A 17,331-nucleotide genomic window follows, 5' to 3' on the forward strand; every position below is an offset into this window, starting at 1 on the left:
AGTTATGGACGGATTTGGACCTAACTTGGTGGACAGGTTGTGTGTGTGACACGGAAGAATCGATTCAATTTTGGTGAAGATCCGTATCCGGAAAGTATAATTTTTTAAGTGATTCTTCACCATTGGGAGATAGGGCCAAAAACTATACATAGCGGGATATCTCAAAAAGTTGTGGACGGATAATTTTGATGTGATTCTGCATTGTGATTTTCTGTTATACTCTATGATACAAAACGTAAACCGTTCACCTGGCGGAGGTATGCTCTCTACTGAGTGCCGTTCCAGTTACAATAAGCATCAATGGAATATATTTTTCATTGGGTAAAAACAATAGACAGGGGTAGTAATAAGACATATTGACCACCCTGTATTTTGAAAAGTTATCAAATAGTGATGGAACAAAAAAGATTATCGTAAATACTTCAGCATGGTGATAATAATGTATCATTTTATCATCATGTTAATAATCATCATTAATGTCATAAATGTAATGTTCATGTTAAAATCTGTTCAAAAAGTGTCATAGATTTATCATCATGATGGTGCTTTCTCTGTCCAACTGGCATATAGGGTTTGGTGCTGCGAGGTGCACTGTATGGTGGGCGGTTGTACCACAAAGTTTACGGCCAGGTTACATCCATTGCCCCTGTCACTGCCTGGGATCTCCAACCGCACCCAGAGCCTCTTCTCCTGGTTAGTGGTTCACAAACTGAATGACATTGGTCCACATTATGGGTTTTTTTTTTCTTGATGTACCACCACATATTGCAATTTCATTTGCATGTTAAAATTTTTATTATCAATTTTGTTCAGCAATAAAATAAGTCTCTTTTTGAGTAAACAAAGTTTATATTTAGCTGGTATCATTAACATTTAAGTGAAGGCTGTTTGATCAGTAAGGTGATTTATTTCATTATTTAAAAATGCGATCACTACTTCTATGTCTTCTTTGAAGGTCCCAATTATTCCCACTTCATTGTAGGGTCAGTCATATGGAATGCTTCTCGTGAAAGTCTCTCTACAACCAGCTGGCCAAGCCTGATATTTGACAGGCAGCAATTTGTAATCTGGCCAGGGTACCTATGTTTTGCAAAAGACACCATGGGATCTTTAATATGCAACAATACCCCCAGTGCTGGCAGATGGATCTTCCAGATTAACAACCTTCCATGGGACAGCACTCACATCAGCTACCCTGCATGAACATCAACAGTTTGACACTCTATAGGTGGGTGGAGATTCCATATGAGTCGAGGATATCCTGCCAGGTAAATTAAATAATTATTGGTACCGGCAAAATACACAGCTCAGCTCAATAGGGTTAGGTTAGGAACATGGCTCTGCATGAACTAATGGAATCACTTTACTGGTAAAATAATGTTAAGGTAAATGTTTATGACACCTGTACGATATATTCATTGCTTTTTGTAAACAAATTAGACCATAAGCAGTGCTATGCTGGACACTGTTCAATTCCTTTATGAAAAGTAATGGAATTATATATACTAGGGCATGCCCGTACTATATATATATCTAAAATTATATCCCCCCCCCTCTATTTACATGAAATGGTTTGGTCCAGCGAACGGCTTGCGTGAACGGAAAGCGAACGGCTTGCGAGTCCGTAAGTCCGGAAGTGACGTCCTCATTTGACTGTCCGGAAGGTCGCATATCGCAGTTACGATGAATCGCAAATTAGTTTTATTTAGTTTTAAAACATAGTTTAACGCCAACATAGTTTGCCAACGTGAAATAAATGAATACGCTCTCAAATGTGCCGTCCGAGGCAGAGTCTGTTCGCCACGTTCGGCACACGTGATAGCTCGCTGCTCTCTGATTGGTTGAATCGTTTTTTGGACATAGCTCGGTAACTACTTCTCCGATTAATATGAAACCTTGAAAAGGCACATCCTCGGGTCCCCAGCAATATACCTGGCAAGTTTAAAGTATATCGGACCCGTGGTTGTCGAGAAACAGCGGTCACAGACAAACAAACACACAGAGATTACTGGAATTATAGATAGATATGTTTTTTACGTGACGGTGACGTGTGGCATTGTCATGTGTATATGTATGTGTGTATATATCTATCTATATATATATATATATATATATATATATATATATATATATATATATATATATATATATATGTATATATATATATATATATATGTATATATATATATGTATATATATATATATATATATATATATATATATACAGTGAAACCTTGACTTACGAGTTTAATTCGTTCTGTGACCGAGCTCGTAACTCAATTTGCTCGTTTCTCAAATTAAATTTCCCCATTAAAAGGCATTGAAATGCTATTAATCCGTTCCAGCCCCCAAAAAACCACACCAATTTTTTTTGTTACGTGTTTTTAAATAAGAAAAATGTACTTTAGAAATAACAAATAATGTATAAACAAGCACGACCTCGTATATACTGTTCATAATAAAAGAGAATGTTGTAGCGACCCATGGGTCCCCCAAGCAAGACCGGCATCAGAATCTCCTTGCTCCAGCCGGTGACGTCACCGGCGGGGATCCCCGGCGCCAGAGTGGCTGGTCACGTGACCGCCAAAGCATCCGCGCGTGCGGGTATAATGAGCTACACCTGTGGATCACGTGACCACCGAAGCACGCCTCGCTTGAGAGGCGTGGCTTTCGGTTTCGGTTTGGGTTTTTGGTTTTGCTTTATAAGGCAGCCCGATAAACGGGCTTTTTAGTGTTCCCGAGTTGGTTTTACGAATAAACATCTTCTCGGACGGGTTTGTGCCTTGCCATCCTTTTATCCGTATTCTGCTGGAGTCCAGACTCCTTCAATGTAAAGAAATAAACTGGTTTTATTAAGTGTTGTGGCGGACACGAAAGCACTGACGTGGTGACATCACCCCGCACACCAGTGGGGGTGGGCCACGCCGGGGAGAGAGGCGTGGCCTCAGGATATAGACGGGGCGCGCAGCCTTGAGCAGCTTAGTGCTGCAGTTTGAATAAAGACTCTTGTATGAACCGCGTTGTCCGCTTGCTCCTTGCGTAAGCATTAGCGCGCGCAGCATCGCGCTACAGTGTATTTACCTTGAAGATCAGACGAAGATGCTGGCGGAGGTGGAGGAGATAACTTTTGCCCTTTTCGCCACACTTTCCTAGCTTTCACTTGCAGGGCGTTTCAATAAAAACCTGTCCAACGAGGTTTGTTTCTTCCTCCCTTTCAAAATGTTTCGAAAATTCTCCATCTCTTCATGGATAGAGGTCCGGAGCTTTGAAATAATCGTAACGCCCTTGGCTGGCGTTATAGCCTTTATCGACTCCTTCTGCTTCAAAATCGTACATATCGTAGAAGTACTACGATCGTACTGCCTCGCCAAGTCGACAACACGCACACCTCGCTCATGTTTTTCGACGATTGCGTGTTTTATATCCAAGCACATCATCCTCTTCTTCTTCTCAGTACTGCCCTTGGCACTCAATTTCTTAGGACCCATGGTTAAAACTAAGAAATTTTCCAAAATAACCAACATGCGAAAACAAAGCAGCAGCGATATACGGCAGATGCTTGCACGGCAAGATAACCACGTGACCGGAACGCTCGTTGGGCCACCTAGTGGCGGGTGGCGTAAGCTCGTAACTCAGATCTCGGCTCGCATCTCAAAGCAAAAAACCGCCCGAGCGACGGCTCGTATCTCGGAAAACTCGTAAGTTGGTGCACTCGTAAGTCAAGGTTTCACTGTATATATATACTGTATATATTCGTTAGGGTATATATATATTATATATATATATATATATATATATATATATATATATATATATATATATATATATATATATATATATATATATATATATATATATATATATATATATATATGTATATATAGTCATGTGTCTATCCTGAAGCGAGCACCGCAGGGTGATGGATGGCCGACCGAGATTTAACTCCTAGGTGTATACCCAAACTAATATATACGTGTGTGTGTGTATATATATATATATCTACACTACTCACAATAAGTTAGGGATATTGTGGGAGTGAGTTTATTTTTTGTTATAGGGGCTAGGGTTCGGGTATTGAAATCAAGAATGCTGTGTTTTTTCACACATTAATAACGATAGAATTAGGACCAACAACTTTTTTCAACATAATTAATACACAAAATCAACCATACCGAAGAACCTGCCAATATCCCTAACTTATTGTTTGTAGTGTGTATACATATATATATACATATATAAAAAAAGATAATCTGCATTGGTGAATTACCAACCACCTTTAGAGGCGATTTTTCCCTGCAGAGCAGGGGTTGGCCTTTTTCGGGCACCGTGGTCCCCTTTTTGAAGCAATGTTTTATGGTCGGATGCCCTTCCTGCCGCCAACCCTGTTGGTCACCTCTTGCAACACACAGGGAGTTACCAGTGAAACTGGTACTCAATTTGCCGACCTCAGAAAGATGACAGGCTGAGTCAACCCCCCTGACGTTAATACAGCGATCGACTGGGATTCAAACCCAGGATCCTAGGATCCCAAGCCGGCACCCTAACCGCTAAGCCAACACCAGGCTACTTGGTGAAATATATGTATTCGTATATTGTTATGGTGGACACGAGGCCAAAACATGCCACCCGGACAGTCACCAATACATCAGCGGAATGTCGATAGAGGCCGTACACGATTTGTCCCGATAAAGCCAACTAAATCTTTGCATCAGGACAGCGTACAGTATCTCTAAAGAGTTTATTCAGCCTACGATGCGATTCCCCCATGGTATGGATGTCGGGCCGAGCGGTTCCTGGGGGGAACAAGCACCTCGATAATGGAAAACCCTTTAATGAGGTGTTTAACCACTAATTACCCATGGAACACAAACTAACTACATGACGTGCCAGGGATGTGAAGCCAGAAGGAATGAAACCACAAACCACTCAGATGTTGTGAATAACTTGGGTTTATTGCACAGCAGTGCCTGAACGAAAAGAAGAGTGAGAGATAGAGAGGAAAAGGCAAATAACATTTATACAGTACAGATTGATTAATAACCCACGCACCCTCGTAATCTCGACATGGCTTCGGCACAATAACCTATCCCATTCAAACATAATTCAAAAGAAAAAGAGTTCACAATAATATATGGTGGGAAAACCTTTCTTTGCATGATTTCTGCATGAGATGAGCGGTTGAGCATTGGAACCAGCATTGTGTAAGGCCAGAGAGACGTTGCAGGCAGTCAGATTCCCGCAACTAGCGAGATGTCGCAGCCCGGGCTGTTTGGGTCTACGAGTTGCTCCACAGCTTTTTTGGACCCCGGTGCGCACCTTTATTTTATAAACTCCTCCCACCCCCCACCCGTGTGTCCATGTGACCATCACTCACGTTATTTTTACCAAGTCATCCGGCCTTGAGTAACGAGCAATGTGTGGCAAGCTTCCGGGAAAGAACAAGACGGGGCTACATGCATCACAGCAAGGCCATGCATGGTAGTATTTGGTGCTAGTAGGTGAGAAATTCTCATGAGAGAGGCACACATGTCACGTGTGCAAAAGGCCATGACGATCTGGCTGGCCAGTGTGTGTCAGCCATGGTGGAGTAATGTGATGTGGAGCCAGAAGTGCCAATGTGCATTTATTTTTATTGGCGCTGCCCCGTGGGTGGGACACTGGGACAGCTAAAGGAGAACTCCGCCCAGGAAGGAGGAGGAGAATGTGAGAGACCTGGCTTAGAGTAGGGAGGAGAACGAGAGAGACCGGTAGACGAGGAAGAACAAGATGTCTCGTTTGTTCAGAGGAGAGATCACAAAAGCCGAATGTGGAAGGAGGACAAATAAATATTCACGGATGAGTTTTGGAGGGGACTGATTGTGGCTTTGGCTCGGGATTGACACAAGCTGGGATCACCCAGTGTTTTTGGAGGGCCTGGAGGAAGAGGGCAGACTAAGAGGCTCCACACTAAAAGGACAAAAGGGTTCACGAGGCCTGATTGAGGAGTCTGGACGTAACTGGCCTTACTCCTGGCTGATCTTCACCGTGCTTTTGTATACAGGATCGAGGCTCGTGTAAGAGATAACAATAAGCACAAAAAACTAACGGACACAAAAACATGTATTAAAGGGAGCGGGAGACAACATGGGGAGAGAGAGGAAAGCACACAAGTACAACTGTAGAAAACAGGGACATCGGAAGATCTGTGGGAGGGAGAGTGCTTGGGGGGAGGAGGCATTCTGGTGGGTGAGGTATAAAACACATGGACACTGACTGCTAGGACTTCAAGGAAAAAAGTCGGCATTTCAAAAAAGTGGATCTGGGGTGAAATTAATGGGGGTAGAAAAGATCAAGGTTTTGGATGGGGGAAGATAAGAGATGGTGGTGAACAGCTGTTTTAAAGACCTGGAGGGAGGAGTGGGATTGAAGGAAGTGAGGGAGTTTGTTCCAGAGGCGGAAAAAAAGGAATGAAAGAGTGAAGGTCAGCAGAGAGTCTTGATTTTGGCAGTTTCACCAGAAGAAGGTTGCTGGCAGATCTTGTGCGACCTGTAGGAATATTTGGGGGACACAGCACAGGCAGGGCTGGGGGAGCTAGGTCGGAGAGGAGTCGGTAGAAGACAGAAAGTCAACCAACTTTCCTGCTGTGAGTGAGTGAAAGGCCCTCAGAGTTAGCTTCATCGTGGGAGATTCCAATGATTATGAAAGCTTTGGTTTCAACATTGTGAAGACGAGCTCGGTGTGAGGCAGGAGTACCAGCCCAGAGGGGAGAACAATATTATATTGAGCTGCGGATGAAAGCCTTATATGTGGTGAGGAGCTCAGGTGTGCTAAGGAAAGGAAAGACTTCGCATGACGGAGGATGCCCAGTCGGCGACTGGCTTTGGGGGCCAGCTTGGAAATGTGGTTTTCCCAGGAAGGATCATGGTAGATAGTGAGACCCAAACGCTTGAGCGACGGAACTTCTTGGAGAGGATTGTTGAGAAATTAGTTGGGAGGGTTGTCCAGTCGGTCTTTTCGGAGAGACACAGTAAGAGTGTGAGATTTGTCAGGATTGAAAGACATGTTCCACTTGTTTGACCAGTCTGTGATTTTGTCCACGTCTGCAGAGAGTGAGGAGGTTGCAGAATGCCAACCTGAGCGATGAGGTATGGAGCGGCAGAGAATGGAGTCATCAGCAAAGAGATAGAGAGGATTTTCTAGAGAGTTGGAGAGATCATTGATGAATACCAGAAAAAGCACAGGGCCCAGAACACTGCCTTGGGGAACTCTCGCCTCAACAGGAAGGGGAGATGAGAGAAAACCATTCAGGGCCACATGTTGACTTCGACCAGAGGGGAAGTCCACAAGCCATGCGTGGAGATTTCCATTGATAGCATAGGAGGAGAGTTTGGTGAGCAGAGCGGGATGCCAGACCGTATAGAAGGCATGTGATATGCCAAGGGAGACGGCTCTGATTTCCTGTTTGGCATTGAGGACCTCCATCCATTGTTGAGACAGCAGAAGCAACATGTCCAGGGTAGAATGACCTGGTCTGAAACCAAATTGATGACCGGAGATCAAGCCATTGGAGAAGAGGAAGGGTTGGATATCCAAAGCAATGATGGATTCCATGACTTTGCTGATATTTGGGAGCAGGCTGATTGGTCTGTATTTGCAAGGATCTGTTTTTGCACATTTTTTGTGTGAAGCAGTAATGTTGGCTGATTTCCATGCTGATGGCAGATGACCTTGAGCAAAAGAGAGGGTGAAGAGAATTGAGAGAGAGGGTGTGAAAGAGCGGTAGAGCAGGATGTTAGGACCCGTGGGCTGATGCCGTCTGGTCCAGTTGCAGAATCAGAGTCGAGGTTTGAAAGAAATTTCTCCACCTTGTCAGGAGACAAGGATGCAGAGTCCAGGAGCAGCTGGGCTCGACTGGTTGAGGTGGGTACAGAGAGAGACGGGTTTGGGACACAAGATTTTGAGGCAAACACAGACTTGAGGCATTCAGCTTTTTCACGTGCGAATTTCAGATTTATATTTCACATTTCACATTCAGATACCTGCTTTATCCTCCTATTTTTGTTTTGCTTTTACCTTTTTGGATATAGTACAAACACCAGAGGTTATCCTGGGTACTACCAACATGTATGGAAAATTTTGTGGAGATCAGACCAGCCCTGTTTTTACCCTCGCCAGAGGAGAGGGTATTGCATTTGAGTCCATTTGTCTTTCTGTCTTTCTGTTTGTTTGTTTGTCTGTTTGTCCGCACAGAATAAATATGATTTTCTCTGCAACCGTTGGTCTGATTGACAGGAAACTTTCACCATAGGTGCACCTCCTCCTGTGGAATATTTTAATGATAATTATGACGTCTTAGGTCACGTGGTACAGGTGCCATCTTAGAAAAACCGAAAAACTTTGCACCTCTATATCTCTGAAAGCACTGCATGGAAAGAATTGAGACATAGCTCATTGTAAAGAACTCTCCACTGGAAGGGCAGTTGGATGAAACATGCTCAGGAATGAATGAACCGGAAAAAAGGAATGAATATATAGAAAAAGGAACATAGTAACTTGCACGTAAGAGGGGTGGTTTAGGGATGGGTTTATGGTGGTAGAAAATATTGCAAGGAGAATTGGCAGATAGCATAAGGTGTGGTGGTGTACTACTGATTTGAAGGCTTGGAGGATGGAGTGGGTTTGAACTGATTCAGGAACTGACTCAGTGAGGAACCTTTATACTTGTCCTTTCACTTTTTCCAGTTTTATAAACCTAGCTCATTCATTCTCAAACATTGAATATGATTTCCGTATGTAATTTTATTTTCTGAAAGCTGAAGAGAGTAATCTCTCATAAGAGCAAAATCTCTGATAAATCTTTCCGAAAGGCCAATCTAAAAAATAATAAAAACATACTTGTTTTATCTCACTTACTTTTTGCTGTGTCCTTTCCATTAGTTCTTCTTCTTTTCAATGTGCTGCTCAAATAATCAAAATTAAGTATGACTAGATTATTTTTATAACTCTACACCTTTTATATCTTAATCGCCTCTAAGACATGGGTTAACCACATCATCAAGGCTCTGGGAAGGATGCAAACATTAATATAATCCCAGTACTTTAGTTACATTCCAAATTCCTTATGTGCGTGCAGGTTGCCACAGGAGATGGTGATATGCGCCTTCACCTGTTCAGTGACGAACGACCTTTGCTAAGATGGCACGAGGTGTCTCGTGGTTCAACGGTCATAGCCATTTCATGGTCTCCTTCACGCCCGGGCCTTTTCTTCACACTGGACAAGGAGTCTCACCTCCATGCTTGGGACCTCAATAAGGGTACGATGAAGACCATTGTGCTGGAGCGTAACCCCGATGATTGGTGAGTATGCAGGATACCAGGGATCCAAAAGCCCGAATAATATTGTTACGGATCTCTACGTCGGCCTTTTTCCCCTTAAGAAGGGGGGATTAATCCCCTTGTCCGCGACTGACCGACGTGAGTCCTGGGGGTCCCAACGCTCCTTCCGGTCAGGAGCAGCCAGGGTATTTGGTATACAAAAAGTCCCAAGGACCTGAGTGCCACTCCTGACCGCGAAGCAGGGGAGGGACTCCCGCTCGAACCCCGGTTTTAGATGGTCTAGTTGCCGAGCGGTTTTAGCAACCCGAAGTTCGAGTCATTAACATTCACTAACCCGATTCCGAAACGTTGGCCAAATCGTGCCACAGGTATTCAATTGGGAAAAGACAAGGACGACCGGACGAGCATGAAGAAGAAGAACGAAGGTAGGAAATAACAGGATTTATTACTACTATTATGTACACAATCAAAAAGAACCAAGGAGAAGGAAAGATACGAAAATAATTTACAGAAGGATGGAAGGACCAGAAGGACACAGTACAATATTAACTTATACAACCTTACTTATACCCAGGGACAAGACACACAAAACAAACTCACGTACACAAAAGGATGGAATGGCAGGAATGGTTTGGGACGGCAGAGTAGGGTCCAGGTAGATGGTGGCGTCGAGGTCCGGCTCCAAGCGCGCGCTCCAATCCACGCTTTGGGGTCGAGGCGAAAACCCGGCAAACACAGCTCCGCTTCGCGTCTCACCGACCGGCAATAGGGCCTAGAGGGTCTCGGCCTATTGCCGCAATACAGGCACCCCCTCACGTCTCTCTCTCTTTCAGTCTTGCTGGATCACGCCTCTCGTTCGTGCCTTCTCACCGACCTTGTACCTTCTCTGTCCAACTCTCATGAACCTTCAAGCACCTCCCTCCACAGAACTCTCACTTCAGAACTCCCTCTGCAGAACTCCTCGTGGGGCTCCCTCACTCATCTGAGGTGGGGGCTCCCGGCAATGGGTTATATAGGCCACACCCTCTCAAGCCATACCCCTGAGCCTTGGTTGGTCGTTCGGGGCTCCACCCTTCATGATGAGGTGGGGGCCACGCCTTTCTTCTCCGAGCCGACTGCGTGTTCAATGGAGGGCGAATGCAGTTGGCAATTGCGAACAAATGGGGAATTGAAAGGGGATCTATCTTATTTGAATTTGGTGCAATGTAGAGTCAACTAATTGGAAACACAGCCTTCAACTAATACACATAACAAAGAAATAACTATTTAGAAGGGTATATGATTTGCTACGTGCATGTATATGGACTAACTAAGAGGACGACCTTTGACCGTTACACACAAAACGGAGATATTTACAAGAATTCATTACACTTACAGAGGGTGATATTTACAACAATTACAAATCCGCAACAATATTCTGCTCTTATCTTTATTATTCATAACTAGCAAAACCACCCTTCCTGCTTATATATGGAATGAGCTAAACTCACAGGTTTTCTTTTTTCTGAAGCACCTTTTTAATAAAAGAGAGTGTGTGGTCCACCATCTTGGTCAGCCCACTGGATCACGCCTCTCGTTCGTGCCTTCTCACCGACCTTGTACCTTCTCTGTCCAACTCTCATGAACCTTCAAGCACCTCCCTCCACAGAACTCTCACTTCAGAACTCCCTCTGCAGAACTCCTCGTGGGGCTCCCTCACTCATCTGAGGTGGGGGCTCCCGGCAATGGGTTATATAGGCCACACCCTCTCAAGCCATACCCCTGAGCCTTGGTTGGTCGTTCGGGGCTCCACCCTTCATGATGAGGTGGGGGCCACGCCTTTCTTCTCCGAGCCGACTGCGTGTTCAATGGAGGGCGAATGCAGTTGGCAATTGCGAACAAATGGGGAATTGAAAGGGGATCTATCTTATTTGAATTTGGTGCAATGTAGAGTCAACTAATTGGAAACACAGCCTTCAACTAATACACATAACAAAGAAATAACTATTTAGAAGGGTATATGATTTGCTACGTGCATGTATATGGACTAACTAAGAGGACGACCTTTGACCGTTACACACAAAACGGAGATATTTACAAGAATTCATTACACTTACAGAGGGTGATATTTACAACAATTACAAATCCGCAACAATATTCTGCTCTTATCTTTATTATTCATAACTAGCAAAACCACCCTTCCTGCTTATATATGGAATGAGCTAAACTCACAGGTTTTCTTTTTTCTGAAGCACCTTTTTAATAAAAGAGAGTGTGTGGTCCACCATCTTGGTCAGCCCACTGTCACATCGCTGGATTATTAAGCTGCCATTTTGTTTCGGCCTATTGAAAAGTGCCTTGGCTTGGAAACACTATCTACTCTCATGGACTAATTAAAGTATATAATCGAAATCTGGATTCGGATTTTGATGATCGAATCCCATGCACATATTAAGTATCGAAATCTGGAGTGAAATCTGAAAGATTTACCATCATTAGCGCTTCTTATAACTAAGTATAACATATTGTGTCATATGTGTCACAAAGGATTTTCCTATCACGCGAACCCGGGTTACACTCCCCCTAAAATAAATAAATAAATTATGTAAAATGGTCAAAAATCACGGGGCAACCCGGGTCACCGTGTGGTGGATCATATTCCAGATGACTTTGTTGCTCAACTCTGAGTGATATTCTCCGACGTTTGTTTGCATGGGAAGGGTGAGTTGGGAGTCCGGGAGGAGGCAAGGGTGTGGGAGGATGAAGGACTCTTCCCTCCCCACCCTCCTCTCCCTCTCTCTCCCCCTTTCTCTCTTTCCCTTGCTCCCACCCCCATCCTCGGACCACCCATTCCTCCCGGAGTATACAGTATAGCGACATGTGGTGAAGGAGGCTTTTTTTTTTTCTTTTTTTTTTTGTATACTGAATCGAGGCTCGTGAAAGAGCTAACATTTATTTCACAAACAAATCAACCAGACAAACAAAATATATAAAAAGAGGGAGCGGAAGACAAGATGGGGAGAGAAGGGGAAGCACACAAACACAACATTTGAGAGCAGGGAGAAGTGTGGGAGGGAGAGGGCTTGGGGGGAGGAGGCGTGGGAAGGGGAGGGGGGAGAGGTATAAAACACAAGGGGACCAAGGACTTCCAGGACAGAAGTTGGTATTTCATTAAAAAAAAAAGAAAAGATTTTGGGTGAAATTAGCGGGTGTATAAAAGATCAAGGTTTTGGATGGGGGAAGATAAGAGATGGTGGTGAACAGCTGTTTTAAAGACCTGGAGGGTGGAGTGGGATTGAAGAGAGTGAGGGAGTTTGTTCCAGAGGCGGGAGAAAAGAGGAATGAAGGAGTGAAGGTGAGCGGAGAGTCTTGATTTTGGCAGTTTAACCATAAGAGGGTTGCAGGCAGATCTTGTGCGACCTGTAGGAATATTTGGGGGACAGAGCCCAGAGAGAGCTGGGGGTGCAAGGCCAGAGAGGAGTCGGTAGAAGACGGAAAGACCACCAACCTGCCTGCGGTGAGTGAGTGAAAGGCCCTTGGAGTTAGCTTCATCGCGGGAGATTCCAATGATTCTGAACGCTTTGGTTTCAACAGCGTGAAGACGAGCTAGGTGTGAGGCAGGAGCACCAGACCAGAGGGGAGAGCAGTATTCCATAGAGCTGCGGATGAAAGCCTTGTAAGTGGTGAGGAGCTCAGGTGTACCAAGGAAGAACTTCGCACGACAGAGGATGCCCAGTCGGCGACTGGCTTTGGAGGCCAGATTTGAAATGTGGTTTTCCCAGGAAAGATCATGGCAGATAGTGAGACCCAAAAGCTTGATTGACAGAACTTCTTGGAGAGGATTACTCAGAATGTGGATGGGAGGGTTGTCCAGTCAGTCTTTTCGGAGAGACATCGTAAGAGTGTGACTTTGCTCTCCACAAACTTTGCTCTCCTCTCTTTATTTTCCTCCTTCCCCCTCTTCCCACCCCCCCCCCCCCCCCACCTCCCCTTTCCCTTCTCCCTCCCCCCACCTCCCCCTTCCCTTCTACCTCCCCCCGCCACCCCCCCTCCCCTTCTACCTCCCCCCCACCCCTCCCCTCTCTGTTTCTCTCTCCCTCACCCCTTTCCCCTCCCTCCCCCTCCCTTCCCCCTCCCTTCCCCTCCTTTTCCCCCTCTCCCTCCCCCTGCCCCTTTTCTCCCCATTCCCTCCCCTCCCCCACCCCTCACCTTCCTTCCAGGAAGGGGAAGGCAAGTTGTTTCAAAGTAACTGCACCCCACTACAGGATTCAGTGTACCATGGATGGGAAGAAGGTTAGTATAACTGAAGACTCAGTGGGGTGGATCTGTGCACAAGAGAGAGTCGGTTTCTGTGGAATAATTCACAGGCTGAGTTAATATCATATCATGAGCGGTACACATAGGAGACCAGTCCTGATGTGAGATGGCTCCCTGCAATCCCCACCAGTCTGTATGAGTGAACTGCCAGACTTGTTGTCACTATGGTGGCTCTCTGAGAATATCCAGAGAGATGTTATTTTATATATTTTTTGTGGGGTGGGAAATATTTTTGGTTGAAGATACAGGAAAAAGTGGTTCTATAGATACAGGAGGAGGGTTGATAGGCCAAGCTTTTAGGAGTGAGACCAGTTTGGAAAGTAATCCTTGTGAGAAGAAAAAGAGGAATAGATCGTGATGAAGAAGCAGAACATGCAGAGTGCTTCTGATGAAGAAATAAGGAAGGTGAAGCATTTTTACATGTACAGTATTTAAATTATTTTAAAGGAAGAATCATTTCATTCTACGTGCAGTAAATCCCAAATTGGAAGTGTTGTAGTACAGTTTAATGAAAATGATAGTCATAGGTGTGGGGAACTACATTGAAATATACTGTATGCGTCTGTTTATTTGTGGGATGAAATGTATTGAAACTTGGTTTGGTTGTTGAACACAAAATACAGGTCCCCACTTTGCTGTTCCCATGAGTCGAGAAACTTGAAGAAAGTGAAAAGCCTTTCTTTTTTTGCTTTTTCTTTTTTTTAGCAGAAACTAGTCAGGTAACATCATAAAAGCGATAACTAGTGGTACATCTGAAGTCAGCCTTGAAACATTTGTTTGACTTTTTCAGATGCAGTTGAAAACTTTGGTACTGTAAACTTTGTCACTGAAAAAGGTGTAAACTTTGTTACTGCACACAACTGTGATATTACTTTGTTACTGCACAACAACAACACAACAACAGGCATTTTAAGGCCATTTACCCTGCTAGAGCGGGGGTTAGCATTGCGGGCCCCATGACAATCTCCATTTTGCCCTATTTTCTACATCTCCACTTGTTAACCCCCTTGCCCGCATTTCTTCTTCGACCATCTTTAGCCAAGTCTTTCTCGGTCTTCCCTGTCCTCTACTTCCTTCTACATTCATTTCCATCACTCTTCTCACACAGTCACTTTCATCCTTCCTCAACACATGACCAAACCATCTCAACCTGTTCCTCTTCACAGCATCAATCACAGGGTCTATTCACATCATCTTTCGCAATTCATCATTTGTCTTCCTCTCTCTCAACGATACTCCGCACATCCATCGAACCATTCGCATTTCCACCCTTTCCAGCCTTCGTTGCTGCTCTACGTTCATTACCCATGTCTCGCTCCCATAAATCATAACACGTCTCACACATGCAGCATACACCTTTCCCTTCAGCTTCAACGACACTCCCCTCCTCATCAGCACACCACTCAGCTCCCGAAACTTCTTCCATGCATGACCAAACTTTGTTACTGCACACAACTGTGATATTACTTTGTTACTGCACATAGACGAGTGGATTTCTCTTGGGATCAAAATCCTGCTCTCACTACGAGTACCTGTTTGTGAAATCTGGATGATCGCACATACTGTGGAGAAAATGCCTCCTATAGAATCCCTTTGAGATGCAAACAGGAATGTGTTACCTGCACAGGTTTGTTGCCATGAAGGCAGTGGGAGGTGTTGATGTGAACCCGGGGCTCGTGCTGGCAACATGCAGTGGTCGTTTAGAGTTGCATTTCCTTCAGGAACAGTTTGGCAACACTGTGGGCACAAGATCTCTGCTGCTTCAGATGGTGGATATGCGGTCTCGTGGCGAGAACGATGTATTTTAACTAGCTGATGGTGTGTGTTGTGCTGATGTAGTTTTATTAAATCTCTTCCTTTCTGAATTCATTTTCGAGTTAAATAATACTTCACAAAAAACAGGTTTTAGTTAGATTGAATAAAAACTGAAGCTGATGGTACCACCAACTCAGATCCATGTTCAAAGCTCAAGGAACCACGATGAGTCTGGTTGTTGCTGCCTTCTGTGCAGCTATACTAGTTGGTGGTGCCTTCAGTTTTGAATAGGAAGTTAAATAGAATTCACATATTATGTCGATACATAAATACGTGCATATGTATGTGTATATATATTTTTGTTATTGTTCCTTCATTGGTTGAGCCATTAGTAGAATGTGTAAAGAGATTCCGATTGACTATTAAAAGTAGCAGTTACAGATCAAATAATTGTCTTCTCTACAAACTGTTCGTCATTTCAACATAGTCAAGATAAACTGCTCTTAATTAGAATCTTAAGTTGAAAAGTCCCCTTTTTCTCAGTATTTTACTGATTGTCACACCTTTGCCAATCTCACCTCGTCATTTCCTCGTGCGAGTCCAGCCTTGCGTCATGTCATTTTCCATTTGCAGTTCAATTTCTATTTCCTCCAAGTTCTCATAGCTTCTCACTCACCTGATCACCATCACTTTTTTTTCCTGTCGTTTAACACATTTACACAAAGACATCTTGACTTGCGTAGCTCTGTTCTTCATTTCAGAATGGAGAATTAACTCAGCACAGATGGAAGCAATGGAAACTTAATTCTCATGCACCTGGTAGATTTGAGCTTCATTAGGACTGGAAGTAAATGCATATTTTACTTACGAAAACCAAAAGATTATTAACCTATATTATAAGAATTGTATACAACTAGGGCATGCCCGTACTATATATATAGGACGTGCCCGTAAGTGCGTGATGTTACCGTACAATGAATGTATCGTCCCGACGCCGCAGCTCGGATGGCGCTGCAGTTAATCGGGCCCCCAAATTCCTCATCGACGATAACTAAACAATATATTATATGAATCGCACCGTACATACCTCCTTCTAGATCTTGTTCTTGTCTTGATATACTCACTCAGGCTCACTCTATCACGACTGAGTCCTCCGAGCTCCTCCAAATGGCGCCCGCTAGCCGCTACGTAAGTCCGGAAGTGACGTCCTCATTTGACTGTCCGGAAGGTCGCAAATCGCAGTTACGATGAATCGCAAATTAGTTTTAATTAGTTTTAAAACATAGTTTAACGGCAACATAGTTTGCCGACGGGAAATAAATGAATACGCTCTCAAATGTGCCATCCGAGGCAGAGTCTGTTCGCCACGTTCGGCACACGTGATAGCTCGCTGCTCTCTGATTGGTTGAATCGTTTTTTGGACATAGCTCGGTAACTACTTCTGCGATTAATTTAAAACCTTGAAAAGGCACATCCTCGGGTCCCCAGCAATATACCTGGCAAGTTTCAAGTATATCGGACCGGTAGTTGTCGAGAAACAGCGGTCACAGACAAACATACAAACAAACATACACACAGAGATTAGTGGAATTATAGATAGACTAGGACGTGCCCGTACGTGGCGTACCCGTAACCGTACCGTACCCGGAACCGTACCCGTACCGTGCCCGTAATGAATATGTACAAAATATAAATATGTATGTACTACAATCGATCGTACCTTACAACAATCAACACAGATTGCAACGTCAAATAAATGAATACGCTCTCAAATGTGCCGTCCGAGGCAGCGTCTGCTCGCCACGTTCAGCGTCACTATGACTATCCGGAAGTGACGTCCTCATTTGACTGTCCGGAAGGTCGCATATCGCAGTTACGATGAATCGCAAATTAGTTTTAATTAGTTTTAAAACATAGTTTAACGCCAACATAGTTTGCCAACGTGAAATAAATGAATACGCTCTC

At 44.2% G+C, this 17,331-nt stretch overlaps 1 protein-coding gene across 1 annotated transcript in view; it reads left to right on the forward strand.

Moving 5' to 3' along the window:
- DYNC2I1 (dynein 2 intermediate chain 1) overlaps positions 1–15,810 on the forward strand; it is a 144,223-nt gene extending 128,413 nt beyond the window's left edge. The window contains exons 18-20 of the mRNA XM_068096871.2: positions 571–693; positions 9,113–9,336; positions 15,239–15,810. Of these exons, the coding sequence (XP_067952972.2) occupies positions 571–693; positions 9,113–9,336; positions 15,239–15,419 (528 nt within the window). The 3' untranslated portion in view covers positions 15,420–15,810. The remainder of the gene's footprint in view (positions 1–570; positions 694–9,112; positions 9,337–15,238) is intronic.
- The last annotated feature ends 1,521 nt before the right edge of the window (positions 15,811–17,331 follow it).

Source organism: Myxine glutinosa, chromosome 7 (assembly GCF_964187855.1).
Source record: "Myxine glutinosa chromosome 7, kmMyxGlut1.1, whole genome shotgun sequence".
In the NCBI taxonomy this organism is placed as follows: domain Eukaryota; kingdom Metazoa; phylum Chordata; class Myxini; order Myxiniformes; family Myxinidae; genus Myxine; species Myxine glutinosa.